This window comes from Engraulis encrasicolus, chromosome 24, assembly GCF_034702125.1.
Source record: "Engraulis encrasicolus isolate BLACKSEA-1 chromosome 24, IST_EnEncr_1.0, whole genome shotgun sequence".
Taxonomy (NCBI): Eukaryota; Metazoa; Chordata; class Actinopteri; order Clupeiformes; family Engraulidae; genus Engraulis; species Engraulis encrasicolus.
Genome location: NC_085880.1, coordinates 18,258,528 through 18,278,573, shown reverse-complemented (window position 1 = coordinate 18,278,573; position 20,046 = coordinate 18,258,528). Strand labels below are relative to the sequence as shown.

Below are 20,046 nucleotides of genomic sequence, written 5' to 3'. Positions count from 1 at the left end.
AGAAAAATGTTTGCTTATGTATAAACAGTGCCTGAGAAGACACACAGCCTGCCTACCTGTCTGTGAAGGCACACAGCCTGCCTGTCTGCCTGCCAGTCTGCCTGCCTGCCAGCCTATCTGCCTGCCTGCCTGCCTGCCTGCCTGCCCGCCCGCCCACCTGCATGCATGCCTGCCTGCCTGCCTACACCTGCCTGTCTGCTTACCTGCCTGCATGCCTGCCTCCCTGCCTGCCTGCCAGCTTACCTGCCTGCCTGCTGCCTGCCTGCCTGCCTGCTTACCTGCCTGCCTGCCTGCCTGCCTGCCTGCCAGTCTGCCCGTCTGCCTGCCTGCCAACCTGCCTGCCTGCCTGCCTGCCTGCCTGCCAGCTTACCTGCCTGCCTGCCTGCCAGTCTGCCCGTCTGCCTGCCTGCCAGCCTACCTGCCTGCCTGCCAGCCTACCTGCCTGCCTGCCTGCCTGCCAGTCTGCCCGTCTGCCTGCCTGCCAACCTGCCTGCCTGCCTGCCTGCCTGCCTGCCAGTCTGCCCGTCTGCCTGCCTGCCAGCCTGCCTGCCTGCCTGCCAGCTTACCTGCCTGCCTGCCTGCCTGCCTGCCTGCCAGCCTGCCTGCCAGCTTACCTGCCTGCCAGCCTGCCTGCGACGCTGAGAGAAAACACTACCTCATACCTCTGGGGTTGTCTGGGTGACTACTCTGCGGGCTGATTTGCATTTGCATGAAGAGTCAGGGCTTTCTCAGTGCCTCGGCCCTCAGCTCGACCCAAAAGGAGAAGGACCCGTGATTGCTCCCTGTAGTCCATCAGAATGGCATAGGGCCAGTGGCGTGCATAGACATTTTGGGGGACAGGTGCTGAAGGGGGGACTGGGGGCATGTGGAACTTACTGTGAAACTGCCTTATAGAGGCTATTATATCGGGCAATTATTGTCACATGCTTTTGATCGTGAAGCATTTGTAGATTACCATGTCAACATGGACCACAGTACAGTGCATTGTGACAAAAAAGCTTCAATAAAGAACTTTCAAAAAGGGCATTTTTTTTGTCCAGTAGGGCAAAGGGGCAGGTGCTTTAGCAAATACAAAGCTTCCCTTCGTGTGTACATCTACATATCTAAACCCAGGCTGATGAAAATAATCACAGCAAATCGACAATAATGAACTGTTCCCATAATGAGTCACAGCACCTTGCCTATACTCACTGTATAACCAGCACGATTTCAAACATCTCAATGTTCTCAAGCGGACATGGACACATAGGAGCGTGTTTGTAACCAGCATCACCATTAGGTTAAAACATTACTTTATTAACAGTAAATTAACTAGTGAGTGTAACAAAACAGACAGTTGATGCAGCTGACATTCATTTACAAATGAAAAAAGTCACATCATGCCAACAATATTACAAAGGTATATTAGCTCTACACACTTCTGTTATCAAAATATTGTCCATTTGACATGTAAAATTCATATTATTTTCACAAAATATCAATGGTTTGGTTTACAACATTACAACAGTTACAATTAAGAGATATTTTCAGCTTTAAGATTTGAGTGATCAGAGGGCTCGGTTTGACACAAGGAAAACGCGCAACACAAAAAAACCTGACAGAAACAAAAGCAAAAATGAGTGTAAATGGCAAAAAAGGGAACAGGCACAACAGTTTTAGGCACACAGCACAACAACAAGAAACAAACACCAACAAAAACAGCAGAAAATAAAAAGCAACATCTGGCATTGAGATTACCATGAGAAGTCAATGCTAAATCGTTAGCCTGCAGGTTTTTTTTCCCAACTCAGAAAACAAATACAATCCAATAAGTTTCTGTCTCTGGAGGGAATAAAGGGGTCAGAAACAGCAGTGACACTAGTGGACTTGGAAAAAACAGTTAAGCTAAACTCTGACTTGAGGAGAAGGGAGGGGACGTCATTGTCTGCCAAAGGACTGAACATCCATACAAATGAAAAACAGAAAAAACAAAAACAGAAACAAAGCTAAGACTTGCTGTTTTTATCCCAAGTGAAGTGTGGGTACATGGGTTGAAGCAGGATGGTTATTTTTCTCCATAAACTATTCACTTTGGCACGTTTCAGAAGGAGCCAAATTGGCTATTCCAGCGGCAGCCCCATCTCCACTGAAGGATGACGAGAAATAATGAGGAAATATTACCCCAAACTCTCATGTCAGTTCCACTGTGGAGGACCACGCAGGAAAGCAACATTATGCAAATTAAAAAAATAATAAAATAAATATATATATACGTATAGATTAATATTTATTTAAAGGCTCCGATTTTCCAGCAGTCAAACTGTGTACGCCCATCCCTAACTTTCCTTTTTACGCTTTGCATGTTATGCCACACTTGAGCTTATATTGGTAATAACAAACATTCTTGCGGTTCAATTAGACACGAAAATCACCTCAAACAAGGGTAGAATATTAGCAACTGCAAAACAATAAAGAACAGTTACAAGTGGGTAAACTCTGTTATAGAAACACAAGCGGAACATACATTAAAATAGCACATGGTAGTTTGAAGCAGCAATTTTCGGCTTTTAGATTTTTAGGGTTTTTAGAGGTTTCAGTGGCAGCAGACACTTCTCACATAGTCAGTCTATGTGCGTAAATACAATGAGGTAGACGAACACTTGAACACTCAGACATTCCTCCTTATCGTAGCCCAGCACATGTTCTCTAGAAGTTACCAGCGTCCGTGGAAAGAACTTTGGAGAGCAGACAAAGGGAAGAGGGCCTCTTTTTCTCAAACTTGGTGTCCGGATACTCACTATACATGGATTTCAGGACTTGGCTGCACGCGCAGGCAAGAATTCCAAAATGCTACGCAGTTTGCGATTCCTTCCTGCGCAGGCAGCAAACCGTTTGACATCGGAAACCCATGTATAGCCACACACTCCTTGACACAGAGTCACCCAGATACTCGCCAAGCCCTGTTTATGGATACTCTCCATAGCCAAGGACTCCTTATGGATATTTGCCATAGCCAAGGCCTCCTTATGGATACTCGCCATAGTCAGGCCCTAATACTATGGCAACAATATACTCGCCATAGTCAGGCCATAATACTGTGGCAACAGAATACTCACTATAACCAAACCCTCCTTAAAACTGGGGCGTCTAGATAGTCGCCATAGCCAAGCTCTAATACTGTGGCATCCGGATACTCTCCATAGCCAAGCTCTCCTTAATACTGAGTTCGGTGTATGGATACTCTCCATAGCCAAGCTCTCCTTAATACTGAGGTGTATGGATACTCTCCATAGCCAAGCTCTCCTTAATACTGAGTTCGGTGTATGGATACTCTCCATAGCCAAGCTCTCCTTAATACTGAGGTGTATGGATACTCGCTATAGCTGAGCTCTCCGTAACACTGATGGAAGTGACACATCAGAGCAATATATCATTATTGATGAGGCTGCCCGTGGGACCAGTCACACACTTGCTCAGCCTTTGATAAATGATCACCTCCGTTCAGTTCCACCCCCCCCCCCTTATTCTCTGTCTCTGTGTTCTTCTTCCACTCTTTCCCTCTCTGTCCCTCTTTCTACACCCCCCCCCTTCATTCAGTCTGCTTGCTTTTGTTTTTCACTGCCAGGGCTGGACTGGGCCAAAACATCGAGCCAGGCATTTTCAGCCAAGACCGGTCTGCCAGGCATTGACAGAGACAATGAAGCCAGTGACAAAAAAAGTTGTCATCTAACATGAGTTGTTTTAACCACAACAGCCAAAATGAATATTTGAATCTGACTCTGTGAGATTTGCTGCAGCAGCATTAGGACTGATAACATTACATAAAGGGGATGGCCAGGCCAAAACCATCAACAGCCCACCCTGTATGCCCTTATGCCCTATGGCCAGTCCAATCCTGTTCAATGCGTTCTGTTGCAGGGAGTGAGATATCGTGAGCCTCTATACCCACCAACTGTCCCCTCCAACCCCCACCATCCCCGGCCCTGGTGTGTCCACACTGATATTACTTTCTCTTATTCTGAGCCCAATTCCTCATTTGTCTTCATATGTTTGCGTGTGTCGCCGCCGCGCACCAAAAGCTCCTCGCCATTTTCTTCCCGCCTTCTGCGCCCCCCAAGATTGCGCTGATAAATGTGTCGAGCGAGGGAAAGAAATACCCACAATCCTTTACAGAAAAATTACTATCAACTCGCATTCGCGGGCCGTCTCTCCGACAGCTTCACTCTTTCAGAGAGAGAGAAAAAAAGAGTTTTCATCCTCCGTTTGTTTGCCCTCTCCTGATTCCCTTCGCTTTCTTCTCTCTCCTTTCCTCCACGTCATTTTCTTCCCTCCCTCTCTTTCTTTCTTTCCCTTTCTTTCCTAGCCTAACCACTCTCCTTTTCTTCTGCGCACAATCACTGTAGTCCCTGGAGCTGGTGCTTGCTTTCTGAACAGGGCTGGACTGGCCTTCTGGTATAGCAGGCACTTCCCAGTGGGCCCCCCACCCTTACATTTCTGAAAATAAGGGGCCACCGGTGAGTCAGTTCTGCCCTGCTAATTATGAGGGGCCCCTGTAGCCTCTTACTGCAGATGGGGTCGCCAGTGGGCCTATTCACTATTTGCAGAAAATACTCAACTACATCATAACAACATTGCTATGACAGTACCAGGAGCCTTAAGTTACACATTAAGACACAGCCATTACAGTTTCGGTGACAGTAAGGTTATAACATAGGCTCTGGTCTAAGGGGTTAAACCGAAAGTGCCCAGGCCCTATTGCTCCTCCACACCAGCCCTGTTTGTGAACTCTTTGGGTTTTCATTTCCCGTCTCGGGGTTGGTTGGTTGGTTGGCTGGGGTGGGTGCCACTTGTGTGTGCTGTCTGAGAGCAGCTCATATTTCAAATCTTACTTTGCCTGAAGCCGACTGACCCTCCCTCTGAGTTCTAATGGACGACCCCTAAATCACAAGTCCCGGACAAAAAAAAAAAAAGAAATAAGCTGAAATAAATCTAAGAAAGCACCACCAATAGTGCCATGCCACCAGCACATATGGCGCAACACCACAAACACACACACACACACACACACACACACACACACACACACACACACACACACACACACACACACACACACACACACACACACACACACACACACACACACACACACACACACACACACACACACACACACACACACACACACTATCCATATACAGTCATACACCTCCTCTTGGCTTAAATATCACACTTGAGAAATGACTTGGAAGGGGCAGGCAGTGCGAAGGAGCTTGGTGAGAGAGGCAAAACCCGCGTCATCAAGGTTAATCTCTCCGAAAAAGGCTGGAAATTAAAGTCTCTCCATTACTTTTGTCCCACCCACAGTTCATATAGCAGCCTTTGGCATCAGTCATTAGGAAGCCAGTCTTCAGGTAGGGGTTGTGAAGGGGTCAGGGTGGTGGGGTAGGTGGTTGGGGGTGGGGAGAAGGAATGGGTGACGATGGGATGGGTGGGTACTATACTGGAGGCGGGAGGCTGGGGTGGGGGAAACTGGGGACATTGGGGAGATGGAGAGTTGGGGAACTGGGAACTAGGAACTGGGGACGTTGGGAACTGGGGACGTTGGGGAGATGGGAAGTTGAATTGGTGGTTACTTAGGGAGACAGTTCAGTTCAAGAGCTCTCTCTGGACAATGTTTTTGTTTTGCTTTTTATTTGTTTTTAGTCTGCTATTTCCAGAGGCTGGGGGGTGGTGGTGGGAGGATGAGGGGGGGTAGCAGGAGGGTCCTTACCCTGAGGGCCGGCGGGGCCCGGCTGGCCGGGGGCACCCGGGGAGCCGACGTTGCCCGGGGGACCTGGAGGCCCCTGCCGCACCTGAGACGCCAAGATGGCCGCCGGTGTCTTCTGTAGCTCTGGAGGAGGGGAAATGGAGGAGGAGAAGAAGAGAGGAGGAGGAGGAGGAGAAGAAGAGGGTAGGAGTAGGGGGTGGAGGAGGAGAAGAAGAAAAAGAAAAGAGCAGAAGGAGGTGGAGGATGAAAGGAGAGGAGAGGGAGGTGGAGGAGAAGAAGAGAGGAGAAGAGAGGGAGGGGGAGGTGGAGGAGGAGAAGAAAGGAGAGGAAGATAGAGGAGGAGAGGAATAGAGGAGGAGTTGGTAGAGGGGGAGAAGAAGAGAGGAATTAAACAAATGTATCAGTTAGAGAGCAACACTCGCCAGCTGCTCTGGAGGAGAGGAAGCTACAGGTGGAGGGGAAGAAGGACAGAGCAATTAAACACATTTGTCGGTTAGAGAGAGCAAGAGTGAAAGAGAGATACCGAGAAAGAGAGGTGGAGAGCACGAAGGAAACGGCACATTTTTGAAAGTAACCTTAAGGGCTATGATCAAACCATTGTGAAGAAGCCTAACAAATGTCTCCGATCAAAACATTGTGAAGTATAGGCTTTTTGTCATTGGCAGTATGCAGGAGTTCAATTTCTTTATATTTCAGTTAGACTGCAGTCACCTCCAATGAACCTGTCTTTAACAGATGTTTTCAAGTGTCTAATTTGTCTTTTTGGAAGTAGCGGTAGTAGTGCCAAACTCACGAAGTTACCCTCTAATTAGGTATTCCTCTAGTACCTTTGGGTGCAATCATTCGAGAACTGAACATTGCCCCGACGGGGAGGTGAGCCATCACGGCTCCTGATCAGCTCTCATTCCACCAGACAGGTAAGGTCAGCGTTCTCATTAGCAATTACACCAACGGTGACAAATTTGTCAGTTGAGTTCACAAAAAAAGAGGAAGGAAGTCGTGACTTGGCCCACTCTTGCTAGTAGGTAGCTGCCAGTTGGGATTCCACACCATTACGTTACACACAGCCAGGGTCATAAACATTTCATGCCACTAGATCTTGTCACAGGCAGGCGTACCTTCAAAAATCCTCAAGACTTCAGTTCGGATAAACGTCCTAATTTCCTCCATGGCCGTAGGGTCACTCTGAGAGAGAGAGAGAGAGAGAGAGAGAGAGAGAGAGAGAGAGAGAGAGAGAGAGAGAGAGAGAGAAAGAAAGTGTGAGAGAGAGGGAAAGAGAGAGAGCGTGAAAGAGAGATGGAAAGAAAGAAAGAAAGAGAAGAGAAAGGGAAATGAAATGGAAAAAAGGAAACACAAACATAAGCAAAACGTGTTTAGCAGATTAAGGAAATGCAATTATGAGGTGAGGGTAGTGATGGCGTATTCGTGCCAGAGGGAGATGTGATGGCCGCGTGGTGGCGTGAAGAGATAAAGGAATGAAATCGCGCTGGAATAGTAATCAACTCTCCGCATGCCATCTCTCCCAGCACCCGCCGCTGATATCTGCGGCTTGGGTGGCAAGCCGGAAACACTTACACAAACAATCGCTCCAATGAAAATGAAAATAAATAAATCATTCCTGAGCAGTTCTTTGTCAACTAGTCAGTCTCAATGCCTACCACAACAACCACAGCAACCATCCCTAATATAATGTAATAATATCCGTAATGTAATGTAACAAGTGTAATGTAATGCAACATAATGTTACGTAATGTATGAAGTACTCTTACAGATGTAAACAACACATGGTTCTACTTTATACTTTACTCTATACAACAGAGATGGCGAAGGTAAACCAATCAGGTCTGAGCAGTCGTAAAAGCTGAAGTTTGAGCTTGCATAGATATGGCAAGATGATTGGCTCAAGGACAGCGCCGCTCAGCAGGCAATTGGCACTTGCTCCCAGAAAGGCGGGAGATGTGTAGGCACGTGCCATATTGATGTTATGAATTGTTCATTTCTATGGACGTTTTTCTGAGCATGCTGAGTCGTGCTGAGTTAGCCAGGCCACGCCCTCCAATTGACAGAACAGCTTTGGCATTTGCTTTTAGTCAAGCCAAGAGCAATGTAAATATTGTTTCTGAACTACAGAAAAATCATGAACTCCAACCACTTTGTCGGGAAACAGTCAACGTTGAGCAAACCAAGGGAGGCGGGTTAAGTATGCCGTTTGGGAAACGTTAATTGCTATGCTCTAGGACAGACCAAGTCTCTAAGAGATTTGAAAGTCGATGATAATCAGGCTAGTGCTGAGTGGTGCGGGTGTTGGGTAAGGCTGGGGCTGAAGCCACACCTCCATGCCCCAGTGACCTGATATGGCAGCAGAAGGGTTAAAAAAATAAGCCCGTCCATGGGTTCTGTCCATTATCCCAGTGCGCCCAAGTGACAGTCATGGGTATGCTGTTAGGGCGTCAGACTTGTAGCCCAAAGATTGTCGGTTCAACTCCCGATGCGCCAGGTTGGTGGGGGGGGTAATCAAACAGTGCTCTCCCCCATCCTCCTCCATGACTGAGGTACCCTGAGCATGGTGCCATCCCGCCGCACTGCTCGCTAGGGGCGCCATTGAGGGCTTCCCCCTTGCACAGGTGAGGCATAAATGCAAGTTCGTTGTGTGCAGTGTGCAGTGTTCACTTGTGTGCTGTGGAGTGCTGTGTCACAATGGCAATGGGAGTCATCAGTAATCCAAAAGTAAACAAGAAGGATCACCACACATTGACACTGGTGAACTTGATTTTGCTGCTTTTTTATTGTTAAGTGAAAAACGCACCGGTGAACCTGAACACCAAAACGAAATGCGTTGTTCACCTAACAATAAAAAATCAGCAAAAGCAAGTCCACCAGTGTGCGGTGATCCTTCTTGTTTACTTTTGGATTATTGATGACAGCACTTCACCAGCACCTGGGACCTGGCTGTGCATAGGAGTTTCAGATCTTTGAGTGACACCCTCCAACACTGACAGCCTCCAGCGCTGTGACAAGGCCCGTCTGTCATCCTAGGGCAGATTCCAATATGCTAACTTCCGTCCTCCCTTGCTCACTTGCCTGCGTGTGACCTCATGATGACGTCACCGACGACAGAAAATGAATTCAACATCTTGCAAAAGTACGATTCTATTGTCATTTTCTCATTTGAAATCGGGATGGTGAATGAAGAACAGTCCCCCAAAAATTGCTGCGGCAAGGCTGACAGCTGGGAAACGTTATGATTTTCTCCACGTCAGCAATATGCGAGGCCACAAGCACAAAAGTCTGCATATTGGAATGCTCCCCCTGACTACACAGCACACTGAACAATCTCCAACACCGAGACCAGAGATTCTTTAATAGAGATAATATAGGTTTCTAATAGGTTTCTATGGGCACCTAACATGACCAGGTTCCGGTCTGCCTAAAGGGCCGTGTCATAATGCTCCTACAATGAATAGAACAGTCCTTAGGTCTGCCTAGGTCTGCCTAAGGGGGCCATAATAGAACCAGGAAACAATGGGCCAATGGAACCTCTCTCTCTCTACTCTCTCTGCCGAGACCCTCACAAGGCCTAACTGAGCTGTAGTCACAGAGATGATTTACAGACATGAGATAACTCTCCACCAAGGACTTTTGCTACTAAGGAGTCAGGATCGAGTGCCGGCATTCAGTGGAATATGCAACACAACACAGTGTGCCCTCTCTGGTGGGAACTAACGAACGCATTCAGTGGCTGCTGACGATTACGTAACCCGAGAGAGAAAGTGGTGTGCGTGTGTGTGTGTGTGTGTGTGTGTGTGTGTGTGTGTGTGTGTGTGTGTGTGTGTGTGTGTGTGTGTGTGTGTGTGTGTGTGCGTGTGTGTGTGTGTGTGTGTGTGCAAATATACACGCGGGGGTGGATCTTCATCCTCTGCAGTGCTTGCGGCTCAGCCTCCCCACACACACACACACACACACACACACACACACACACACACACACACACACACACACACACACACACACACACACACACACACACACACACACACACACACACACACACACACACACACACACACACACACACAGGGCCACTGACAGCTTAGGACAAAGTCATTTGAATGGACCCCCTCACCCAATACATACAATGTAATGAGAACCCAATTCTGGGCCCCCCTTCTCTCTGGGCCCGGGACAGCAGACCCCTTTGTCCCCCCCTTGTCGACTTCCCTGCACACACACACACACACACACACACACACACACACACACACACACACACACACACACACACACACACACACACACACACACACACACACACACAGACACACACACACACACACACACACACACACACACACACACACACACACACACACACACACACACACACACACACACACACACACACACACATAACCACAACCACACACACAGACACACTCGTCCCATACACCCTGTTTTCCCTCCCACACACACACACCTCCTCTACCCTCCAGCATCATCAGCACAGCAAGCTGCTCCCCAGAAGGCCCTGCAGGGGCAGCACACACACACACACACACACACACACACACACACACACACACACACACACACACACACACACACACACACACACACACACACACACACACACACACACACACACACACACACACACACACACACACACACACACACACACACAGGGTGGCCTGATTGCTGAGGTATGGAGGGAGACAAGGAGAGAGAGGGTGAAGAGAAGCGAGAGAGAAGAGAGAAGGAGAGAGGGCGGTATAGGGAAGAGGAGAGAGGGCAGAGGAGAGGGGAGAGAGGAGGCCTCTAGAAAAAGTGAGAGAAAAGGGCATAGGGGAAGAAGATGTGGGAGGTAGAAGAGGAGAGGAGAGGAGAGGAGAGGAGAGGAGGTGCTCAGTATAGATAATACAAGGGGGAAGGTGGAAGAGAGGTGGTAGAGAAAGGGGACAGGGGGGAAGAGGAGAGGAGAGGAGAGGAGAGGAGAGGAGAGGAGAGGAGAGGAGAGGAGAGGAGAGGAGAGGAGAGGAGAGAAGAGGAGAGAAGAGGAGATGATGAGGAGAGGAGAGGAGAGGAGAGCACAGGAGAGGAGAGCACAGGAGAGGAGAGCACAGGAGAGGAGAGCACAGGAGAGGTGGGGGAGATGGGAGACATGGGATGCTGAAACGGGGTGCTGTGGTTGTTGTGGTAGGCCAGCGGTACCCAACTGGGGGAGGGGGCGGGGGGCATAGGGGAACACAGAGTTATTGTAAGGGGGAGAGAGAGACAGACAGACAGGAAAGGAGAGGAGATGTCAGTACAGTAGAGGATAGGAGGAGAGGAGAGGAGAGGAGTGGAGAGGAGAGGAGAGGAGAGGAGAGGAGAGGAGAGGAGAGGAGAGGAGAGGAGATGAGAGGAGAGGAGAGGAGGTGCTGAGTATAGATGGGACTGCAGGCTCCCCCAGTCAGCCTCCCAGCCACTTCTGCTATGCTACCATGTTGCACAAACACCACAGAGCAGACTCCACAAGGAGCAGCCCCAGAAGAGAAGAGAAGAGAAGAGAAGAGAAGAGAAGAGAAGAGAAGAGAAGAGAAGAGAAGAGAAGAGAAGAGAAGAGAAGAGAAGAGAAGAGAAGAGAAGAGAAGAGAAGAGAAGAGAAGAGAGAAGTTAACCAAAATAGAAAGGGGAGAGAAATAAAGATGAGAGATGGAGAACAGAAAAAGATCAGAGAGGAGGAAATTAAAAAAGGACATGAGAGAGATAGACAGAGAGAGGAGAGAGAAGGGAGGAGAGAGCAGCGTAGAGCAGTGTTTCCCAACCAGGGGTACGTGTACCACTAGGGGTACGCGAGCACACTGCAGGGGGTACTTGGAAAAATGAAATTTTAACAAATATATGGAGCTTAGTTACATTGAGATGGAGAAAACGATATAGAACTTGACTTAAGGGGTACTCATGGCACAACGAAAAGGCTTGGGGGTACACAAGACAAAAAAGGTTGGGGAACACTGGCGTAGAGGGTTGAGAGAATAGGGAGGTGAGAGCAGGATAGAGAGAGATGAGAGATGAGAGAGAGGGAGGTGAGAGCAGGATAGAGAGAGATGAGAGATGAGGGAGGGAGAGCAGGATAGAGAGAGAGAGAGAGAGAGAGAGAGAGAGAGAGAGAGAGAGAGAGAGAGAGAGAGAGAGAGAGAGAGAGAGAGAGAGAGAGATGAGAGATGAGACGGGGAAGGCGAGTTGTGAGGTTCCCATTAATTACATGAACCTGTGAAGTGGATGTTTGATGGCCGACTGACACACCTACAGTCGGAGCAGGAGCGCACCAAACAATTAGCCAGCGAGCGCAGCGCACAGACAGCTCAGCTCAGCACAGATGAGAGCGCCCGATAGCCGGCGCCGGATTCATGCACAGGCTAGATATGGCTGCAGCCTAGGGCCCCCCCACCTGCCAGGGGGCCCCCAGTTGGCAAAAGTGAGGTGGGGGGGGGGGCAATATAATTGGAGAAATTTAACAAGGTGCGCTATTGACAACTTAGTCTGCGTTGGAGTAAAGACGCCGTCTACTCTGTTATTTTGTTATGAAATTTGTCTTCCGTGGGGGCCTACAGCAACCTGTATCCTAGGGCCCCGGGCCTTCTTAATCCGGACCTGCCTATAGCACACAGCACCAGAGACATGCAGAGGCAGAGGCAGAGGCACTCTGATAACTTTAATTATACAACCGTTTGAAGTTAATATTTATTGTCTGGGCAAGAAAGTGAGAAAACAGCACATCATTATCACAACTCATGAATATGCTGACTTCTTAAAGGCACTGCGTGCAATATTTTTAGGTTTTCATTATCAACATTCACAAAGTTGTCCTATTTTCATGAATATATTACCCCCCACCATCAACATCAAGTATTATTTAGACTTTAGGCTTTCCATGGGGGCCCATGTCCCGTCTTCAACTGTTAGCTCATCAGGGACACAAGTGCCTCTCAGCTGCTCATTGCTTCGCTCACCATGGCATGATAAACCCACAACAACTTTGGGAAGTTTAAAAAAATGAAAGGAGGTCAGACCAAGTCTCGAAGAGATTTGAAAGTCGATGATAATCAGGCTAGTATTCACAGGGGTATAATACTTGTTATGGATAATATTACAGTACAGGTACGTACCAGTATTCCTGGGAGCCCAGGGTTCCCGGCTGGTCCTGGTGGTCCAAGGTCTCCCTTGAGTCCAGAAGGCCCCCTCGGTCCAGAGATTCCCGGGTCTCCAGTACGCCCCCTCTCCCCCTGCACGCCCCGCTCCCCAGGGATGCCTGGGTCTCCCTGCAACATCACAGCAATGCAATAAGAGGAGAGCGGATCAACACACCATTACAATATTTCTCAATTGGTTTTGTACATTTCTCGAATCTTACTCGCATTTTGCAAAACATCACGTTCATTTCCAAAAAAGATTTAACAAGTGGCAAAACACCATGGATGACCTGCAAAACCCAATCTCTCAAAACCCGGTTTTTGTGTCTGTGAACGTGTCAGAGCCATCAAAATGTTATGTCACTGTGTAAATGTGTTGGGGAGTGAGATCTTTCATGGATTATCATAACAAAGCATTTTGCAGAACACGACAAAATCAATTGATAATGTACAAAAACACTGAGAATTGTACACAACCATTTGCATGGTGATGAAAGCATTTGCTAAATGCTGAAAACTACGAGAAACGTATTTTACCATGTGCACAGGTAACAGCAGGAGGTCACAATTGAACAAGAAGTTTTGAGAATTACTATTCTGTTGTGAGAAATGTACAAAACCAATTGAGAAAAACTGTAACACATCTCTGTCTCTTTTGCTCTCTCTCTCTCTCTCTCTCTCTCTCGTTCTCTCTCTCTCTCTCTCTCTCTCTCTCTCTCTCTCGTTCTCTCTCTCTCTCTCTCGTTCTCTCTCTCTCTCTCTCGTTCTCTCTCTCTCTCTCTCTCTCTCTCTCTCTCTCTCTCTCTCTCTCTCTCTCTCTTTCTCAATAAATACATGTGTGGAAGACTCTGCAGGATGGATGTCTGGCGTGAATCATGCCATTCATTTGCTATTGTTTCTTTAGCACAATGGCCCACAAATGGAGCTGGAGCCTTATCTAAAATGTGGACACTGCACGGCAGAGTGCGCACCACCACCACCACCACCACCACCTCAACTATACACCACCACTACCAACACCTACCCTGCCCACCCTTCCTCACCACCTCCAAGCTATACAAGCCTTCACATTTTCAGTTTCAATGTGTTCTCTTTTTTTTAATGAAATTTCACTTATTACAGTAAAACATGATTTTGCTAGAAAATGGGGAGATGCAGAGATGGGGGAAGGGGAACTTACACGCTCGCCTTTGGATCCACGATCTCCAGCTCTACCTGTGGCCCCCTGAGAAGAGAAGAGAAGAGAAGAGAAGAGAAGAGAAGAGAAGAGAAGAGAAGAGAAGAAAAGAAAAGAAAAGAAAAGAAAAGAAAAGAAAAGAAAAGAAAAGAAAAGAGAAGAGAAGAGAAGAGAAGAGACAAGAGAGTGGAGGAAAAGGAAAAGAGAGAGGGGGAAAAGAAGAAAGAGGTGGGAGGAGAAAAACAGAGGAGACTGATGAGTGGACTGATGTAAATAACTTCGTGGAAGACATCCAGTCTCTAGTTGCTGCTGCTGTGAAGTGAAAGCCCAACTGGGAATACCATAAGTGTTCACTGCACATTGCACACAACGACATTGCATTTATGTCTCACACGTTCAAGGGGGCAGCCCCTAATGGCGCTCCAAGGGAGCAGTGCGGCGGGACAGTACCATGCTCAGGGTACCTCAGTCATGTAGGAGGATGGGGGAGAGCACTGGTTAATTACTCCCCCCACCAACCTGGCGGGTCAGGAGTCGAACCAGCAACCTTTGGGATACAAGTCTGACACCCTAACCACTTACCCATGACTGTCCTGTAGTGTAGTGTAGTGTAGTGTAGTGTAGTGTAGTGTAGTGTGATGTAGTGTGGTGTCGTGTGGTGTGGAGTAGTGTTATGTAGTGTAGTGGAAGGCAAGGCATGTTTATTTGATAACAGATTTCATACCACAAGGTAATCCAATGTTCACAAGTCTCACACATGGTTCTTGCAAATAAATACAATCAAGGTGCGATTTGTGGGGATTGTCCCCTCTTCTGGTTTTGATATTGCCACTTTTTCTACTCGATTTTAATCACAGTTTAACCCTCCTGTTATCCTTGGGGTCTATTTGACCCCAATCGATGTTTAACGTCTGAAAAATATATGAAGTACATATTTCTTCGACCTCATCTTTGATGACTTTTCCTAAATAGATGGGATAAATGTGAAAAAAGTGAAATTTCCACAAAAATGTTTTTCCTAAGTGCTGTACACATTTTGGTTACATCCGTGTTCCTTGGGGTCAATTTGACCCCAATTTATTCTAGTGTATAAAACATAAATGGAACATCCATATTTTGCAAATAAATGTTAAAATCTGTTTAGATAATGTGAAATACATGAAAATAAGCTATTCAGCCATGTTTCTTTGGAACATTTTGCTTTTGTTTTGGCCCTGATAAATAAAAATACTAATGATATGGGGGAGGCCTAAAACGTATTCACGACAACATTTTTGAACAGTGGTGGCTAGTACAGCATTGACATTTTGACAAAATCCACCAACTGAACCTTGTTGTGCCTGTAGCACCATCATGGCACCCCCCACAGCAACCCCCCACCCCCAACCCTGTACCCTGTGAGCTACTTTTGCACCATCCCACTACACACACACACTAGCATAAGATGGGTCATATAGTCAGCATTGCTGTGCATGCTGTTCTGTGCCCAGCATACATAATTAGAAGTGATTGTATATTTGAAGAGACTCTTTATGATTGTGATCCAAAGATTGAAATGGACTGCTCTGATGGTGACAAGCCGTTGTACTTCTTTAGGTGGATGCGATCTCAAGGCTAGTTGCTATGTTGAGAGATATAATGGTGCTATTCTTCTCCTCTGTTCAGTGTGTTGTTTCAAATTGACATAGTTGTCTGCAGCATTGATTATAAACTGGTGCTACCTGACATAGAGAAGGAAGGACCTTCCAGGAACAGCAACAGCTGTAACTTTTGTGAAGGACATAGGCCTACACATTGACGTCCATACCACAAGTTCTCCAGTGGGCATAAATAGTGAATAGAAGTAAACATACAAGTTGCTAGCCCTGTTCCTTCAAACCTTACCCCACTACCATTAACATGTAATGCGTATACAAGGAGCACATGCAAACCTTTTCTTCCTTATGTGCACACTAATTCAAGCGCAGAAATCATGTAGAAAACAATGCTTTTCTATGATGTTCCCAAAACTCTTTTGGTTGGCAATGCATCCATGTTCTTACCTAACTATTATACTTGTGTGATAAATACACATTCAAACATTCAAAGAAAATGAATGTTGGACTTAAAAAACCCTCTGAATGTTTGGGAATATGTCTATTTCTTTTATGGTCAAATTGACCCATATGTTAATAGATAGACACTATCCTTGATAATCAAATGTGTTTTTTCTTTCAAATGTTATAAGTAATAGAAATTCACTTTTAGGGAGTGTATGGAGCCACTAAAATTTCAATAACATGTGTCCATCTGTTTTTAGACCAATTAATGAGATTTTATTGCTATTTTTCTAAATTTCGCCTAGTCATGGATTAAGTTTTTTGGTGTGTGGGCTATGTGTGGGGGTGCTAGGAAATATTTAAAGGACTTTTTATGTCACCAACAGATCAATAATACATATCTGCCACATAAACATGTGCCAAAGTGTTGTTTTCTACTGATTTTGTAGACATTTAAGTGGTTGGGGTCAAATTGACCCCAAGGATCACGGCTGTTTCAAAATTTGAGGGTAACAGGAGGGTTAATGTAATTCCATTGATATTGCTTGAAATCTGAAACACATCCCCCCTTCTGGCTTTCCGACAAATCGCACCCTGAATACAATGACAAAAATAGTGATAATAGTGGCAAAAAACATGGTGTGGTGTAGTGTAGTGTAGTACTGTATATAGTGGGAGTTGGGAGTTGGCTTGACCCCTCATGCATGACCCGCTATCTCACTGCTTCCCACCACCCACATACTCTCACCACTCAAAATCACACACATACAAAGGTACAGACATACCATTACACACACATACCACCACCACAACTCATGACTAAGGGCAATGCATGTTATGCCAGCCCACTACTTACGAGTAACCTTGTAACGCCTACTCTCATCACACACACACACACACACACACAGACACACACACACACACACACACACACACACACACACACACACACACACACACACACACACACACACACACACACACACACACACACACACACACACACACACACACACACACACACACACACACACACACACAGAAATACACACAAATACACACAAATACAGACACGCCTGCACACTCACACACGCATTCTCCCATCGCCCTACCCATCTACCCACACGCTTCAATTCAATTGCTAACAAACTTTTGTCCAATCCTCAGCTACATTTGCAAAACTCTTAATACAGTTAGCACACCAAGGACTTTCCATTGCCATACAGTTGACACATTACATGCCTTTTTCACACAATTAGCAGTCAATGAATGCATTTCTTTGTGTATATTTAACAGTGCATGCTTTTGAGAAGAAAATGAACTGTTTGGCCAATTGTGCTTGGTAAGTGGTAGTCTGTGTTAAGAGTTTAGAAAAAGTATCTAAAGTATGGGTAAACGCTTGTTGGCAATTGAAAAAAACTGTATATAACCCTTGTAAGGTGTTCGTGTTTTGGTTACATAGAAGGTGTTCGGGTCAATTTGACCTGGGCATAGAGAAAAATGATGAAAAAAGGAAAAAATCATAGCTAATATTCACCCTCATGTTGCCCTCGTCTGAGAATTTCTGTTTATTTATTTTTTTGAGAGTGGGAGATACTCTACACAGAGGGAAAGATAAGGAGACAGTGAAGAAAGTCAGTAAACTCAATCCACACTCTCGGATTGAATCACTAGTGCTCTTATCGCTCAAGGTTGAAACATTGATGCACAACTGAAGGACCGAACAATATCTGCACTCCTTGTTCCACATTCTTCACCCTCTGCCTTGTCTGCTCAACATGTGATCACTGTTGTATCAGAGAGTATAGAAAATATTAATGTATAAGCCCCCCAGCGTGATATGGGTCAAAATGACCCGGGAACACCTCCTGTGTAATAGAAATGTGCAGGGGAGGGTCACAATTTTTTTTCCAGATTTATGTTCCTCACTGAAAATGAGCCAAAGCCAGTGAATCTGCTACTATTTTTCTCAAGCTAAAAACTGAAAACGGGTCAAAATGACCCGAACACCTTACAAGGGATAAAGCATACTGTACCTCCATACTGTACCTCCATATTTATTTAATTAAGCGTGGCTCATTTAGCGTTCCATACATACACACCTTTCACATGTAGAATTTGGGGTTTTTTTGCATTATTTTTCAATTTTGTAAGAGTGTCTACAGTTCTTCTCTCTCTCTGTCTCTCCCTCTCTCTGAGTGCCTGAGCTATGAGTATATATGAAAAGTTTTGTTGCAAAATGACATACAATTAAGTTTTTGACTTTTGCATTTTATTATTGGAAGTGCCTGTCCATACGTCCATGTCATCCATGTGTGTATTCTTGCTATTCAAATATTTTGAGAACATACTTTTTAAACCTATATAAAATGCATGTTGTTGTGCGATGCAATGCCCAATACAAAAATGTCAATTCCCCAAAATGTTCCAAAATGGATATACGTCATTTTGCATCAAAGCCCTTCACTTCTACCTTGTCTGCCTGGATGTTACTGAGCCTGGCTGCTGCAGATCCTTCTGCACGCACGCACGTACGCACGCACGCACGCACGCACGCACATCCTTAGCAGGCTGATGAAATGACGAGTGCCCCTCAAGGTTCGCACACTGCTCTGTTCATCTCTCTCCTCCTTTCTTTCTTCTCTTTCATCCTTTCCCTCTCCCTCTCTCCTTCTCTCCCTCTCTCTTTCTCTCGCTTTCCTTCTCTCTCTTCTCTCCCTCTTTCTTCTCTCTCATGTATAGTCATTTATTCGCATGCGTACAGTACACCCACATAAACATGCTCACAGCTCACACAAAACACATGCCTGCTTATAGCCTACTACAAGCAAGCTCATACATACTCCTGTGTAAATACAAACATGGACACGCACGCATGCACACACACACACACACACACACACACTATGTCTGGCCTCTCGCTCTGCACTGAAAAATCCTGAGCTGCAGTCTCCACATGCGCTAATGTTCACACAACACCTGTCGCTTGGATTCTGCATATGAAATCAACACACACACACGCACGCACGCACACACACATACACATACACACACACACGCACACACACACACACTGCTTTGATCAATGCCTCTCCTCCACACATGCACTATATTCCCACACACACACGTTTCACTGAAGCAAATGTTCAAATCCATCACCGTGCAGAATGAGTTCTGTTTTCCTCCACCTCAAAGAACGGCAAAAACATTTAAAAAAATCTTACAGAGAGTGAAGCATTATTTCTCTCTCTGTCTCTCTGTCTCTCTGTCTCTCTCTCTCTCTAGTGTGTGTGTGTGTGTGTGTGTGTGTGTGCATGCGTGCGTGCGTGTGCGTGTGTGTGTGTGAGAGAGAGAGAGAGGCTTGCGTGTTGGTGTTTTCTTTCTTTCTAAGTCAGGCGTTGTGTTTCTGCCCACTGCTAGATGGCAGTGTTGCACTGCGAAGAAAACCTGAGGAAGAGGTCTGTCACGGGCGCGTGCGCAAGAGAGAGAGAGAGAGAGAGAGAGAGAGAGAGAGAGAGAGAGAGAGAGAGAGAGAGAGAGAGAGAGAGAGAGAGAGAGAGAGAGAGAGAGAGAGAGAGAGAGAGAGAGAGAGAGAGAGAACTGAAGGAGAAGAGCATGTGATTAGCGATCTGGCACTCTGAAAAAAGAAAAGATGAAGAGCAAGAAGGAAGAAAGAGAGAAGAGAGATGGAGAGAATAGCGAGATGGAGTCATGCCAGCGTGCGGTGGGGGGTGCAGAGGGGAGTGTGGCGAGCGGTACGGTAGGGGGTTACGGAGGGGAGTGGGGGGTTACGACACCACGGCTCTGACATACGTTTCAGTACTCATTAAATGACATGTTCAAGGAGCACACACACACACACACGTACACACACACACACACACACACACACACACACACACACACACG

At 46.4% G+C, this 20,046-nt stretch overlaps 1 protein-coding gene across 1 annotated transcript in view; it reads right to left on the bottom strand.

The window, feature by feature from the left end:
* Window positions 1–20,046, bottom strand: part of LOC134441009 (collagen alpha-1(XIX) chain) — a 283,761-nt gene that overhangs the window by 7,353 nt on the left and 256,362 nt on the right. Inside the window, exons 51-54 of the mRNA XM_063191198.1 lie at window positions 14,102–14,146; window positions 12,898–13,050; window positions 6,868–6,934; window positions 5,753–5,872 (exon numbers count right to left, since the gene is read on the bottom strand). Coding sequence (XP_063047268.1) covers window positions 5,753–5,872; window positions 6,868–6,934; window positions 12,898–13,050; window positions 14,102–14,146 — 385 coding nt within the window. The remainder of the gene's footprint in view (window positions 1–5,752; window positions 5,873–6,867; window positions 6,935–12,897; window positions 13,051–14,101; window positions 14,147–20,046) is intronic.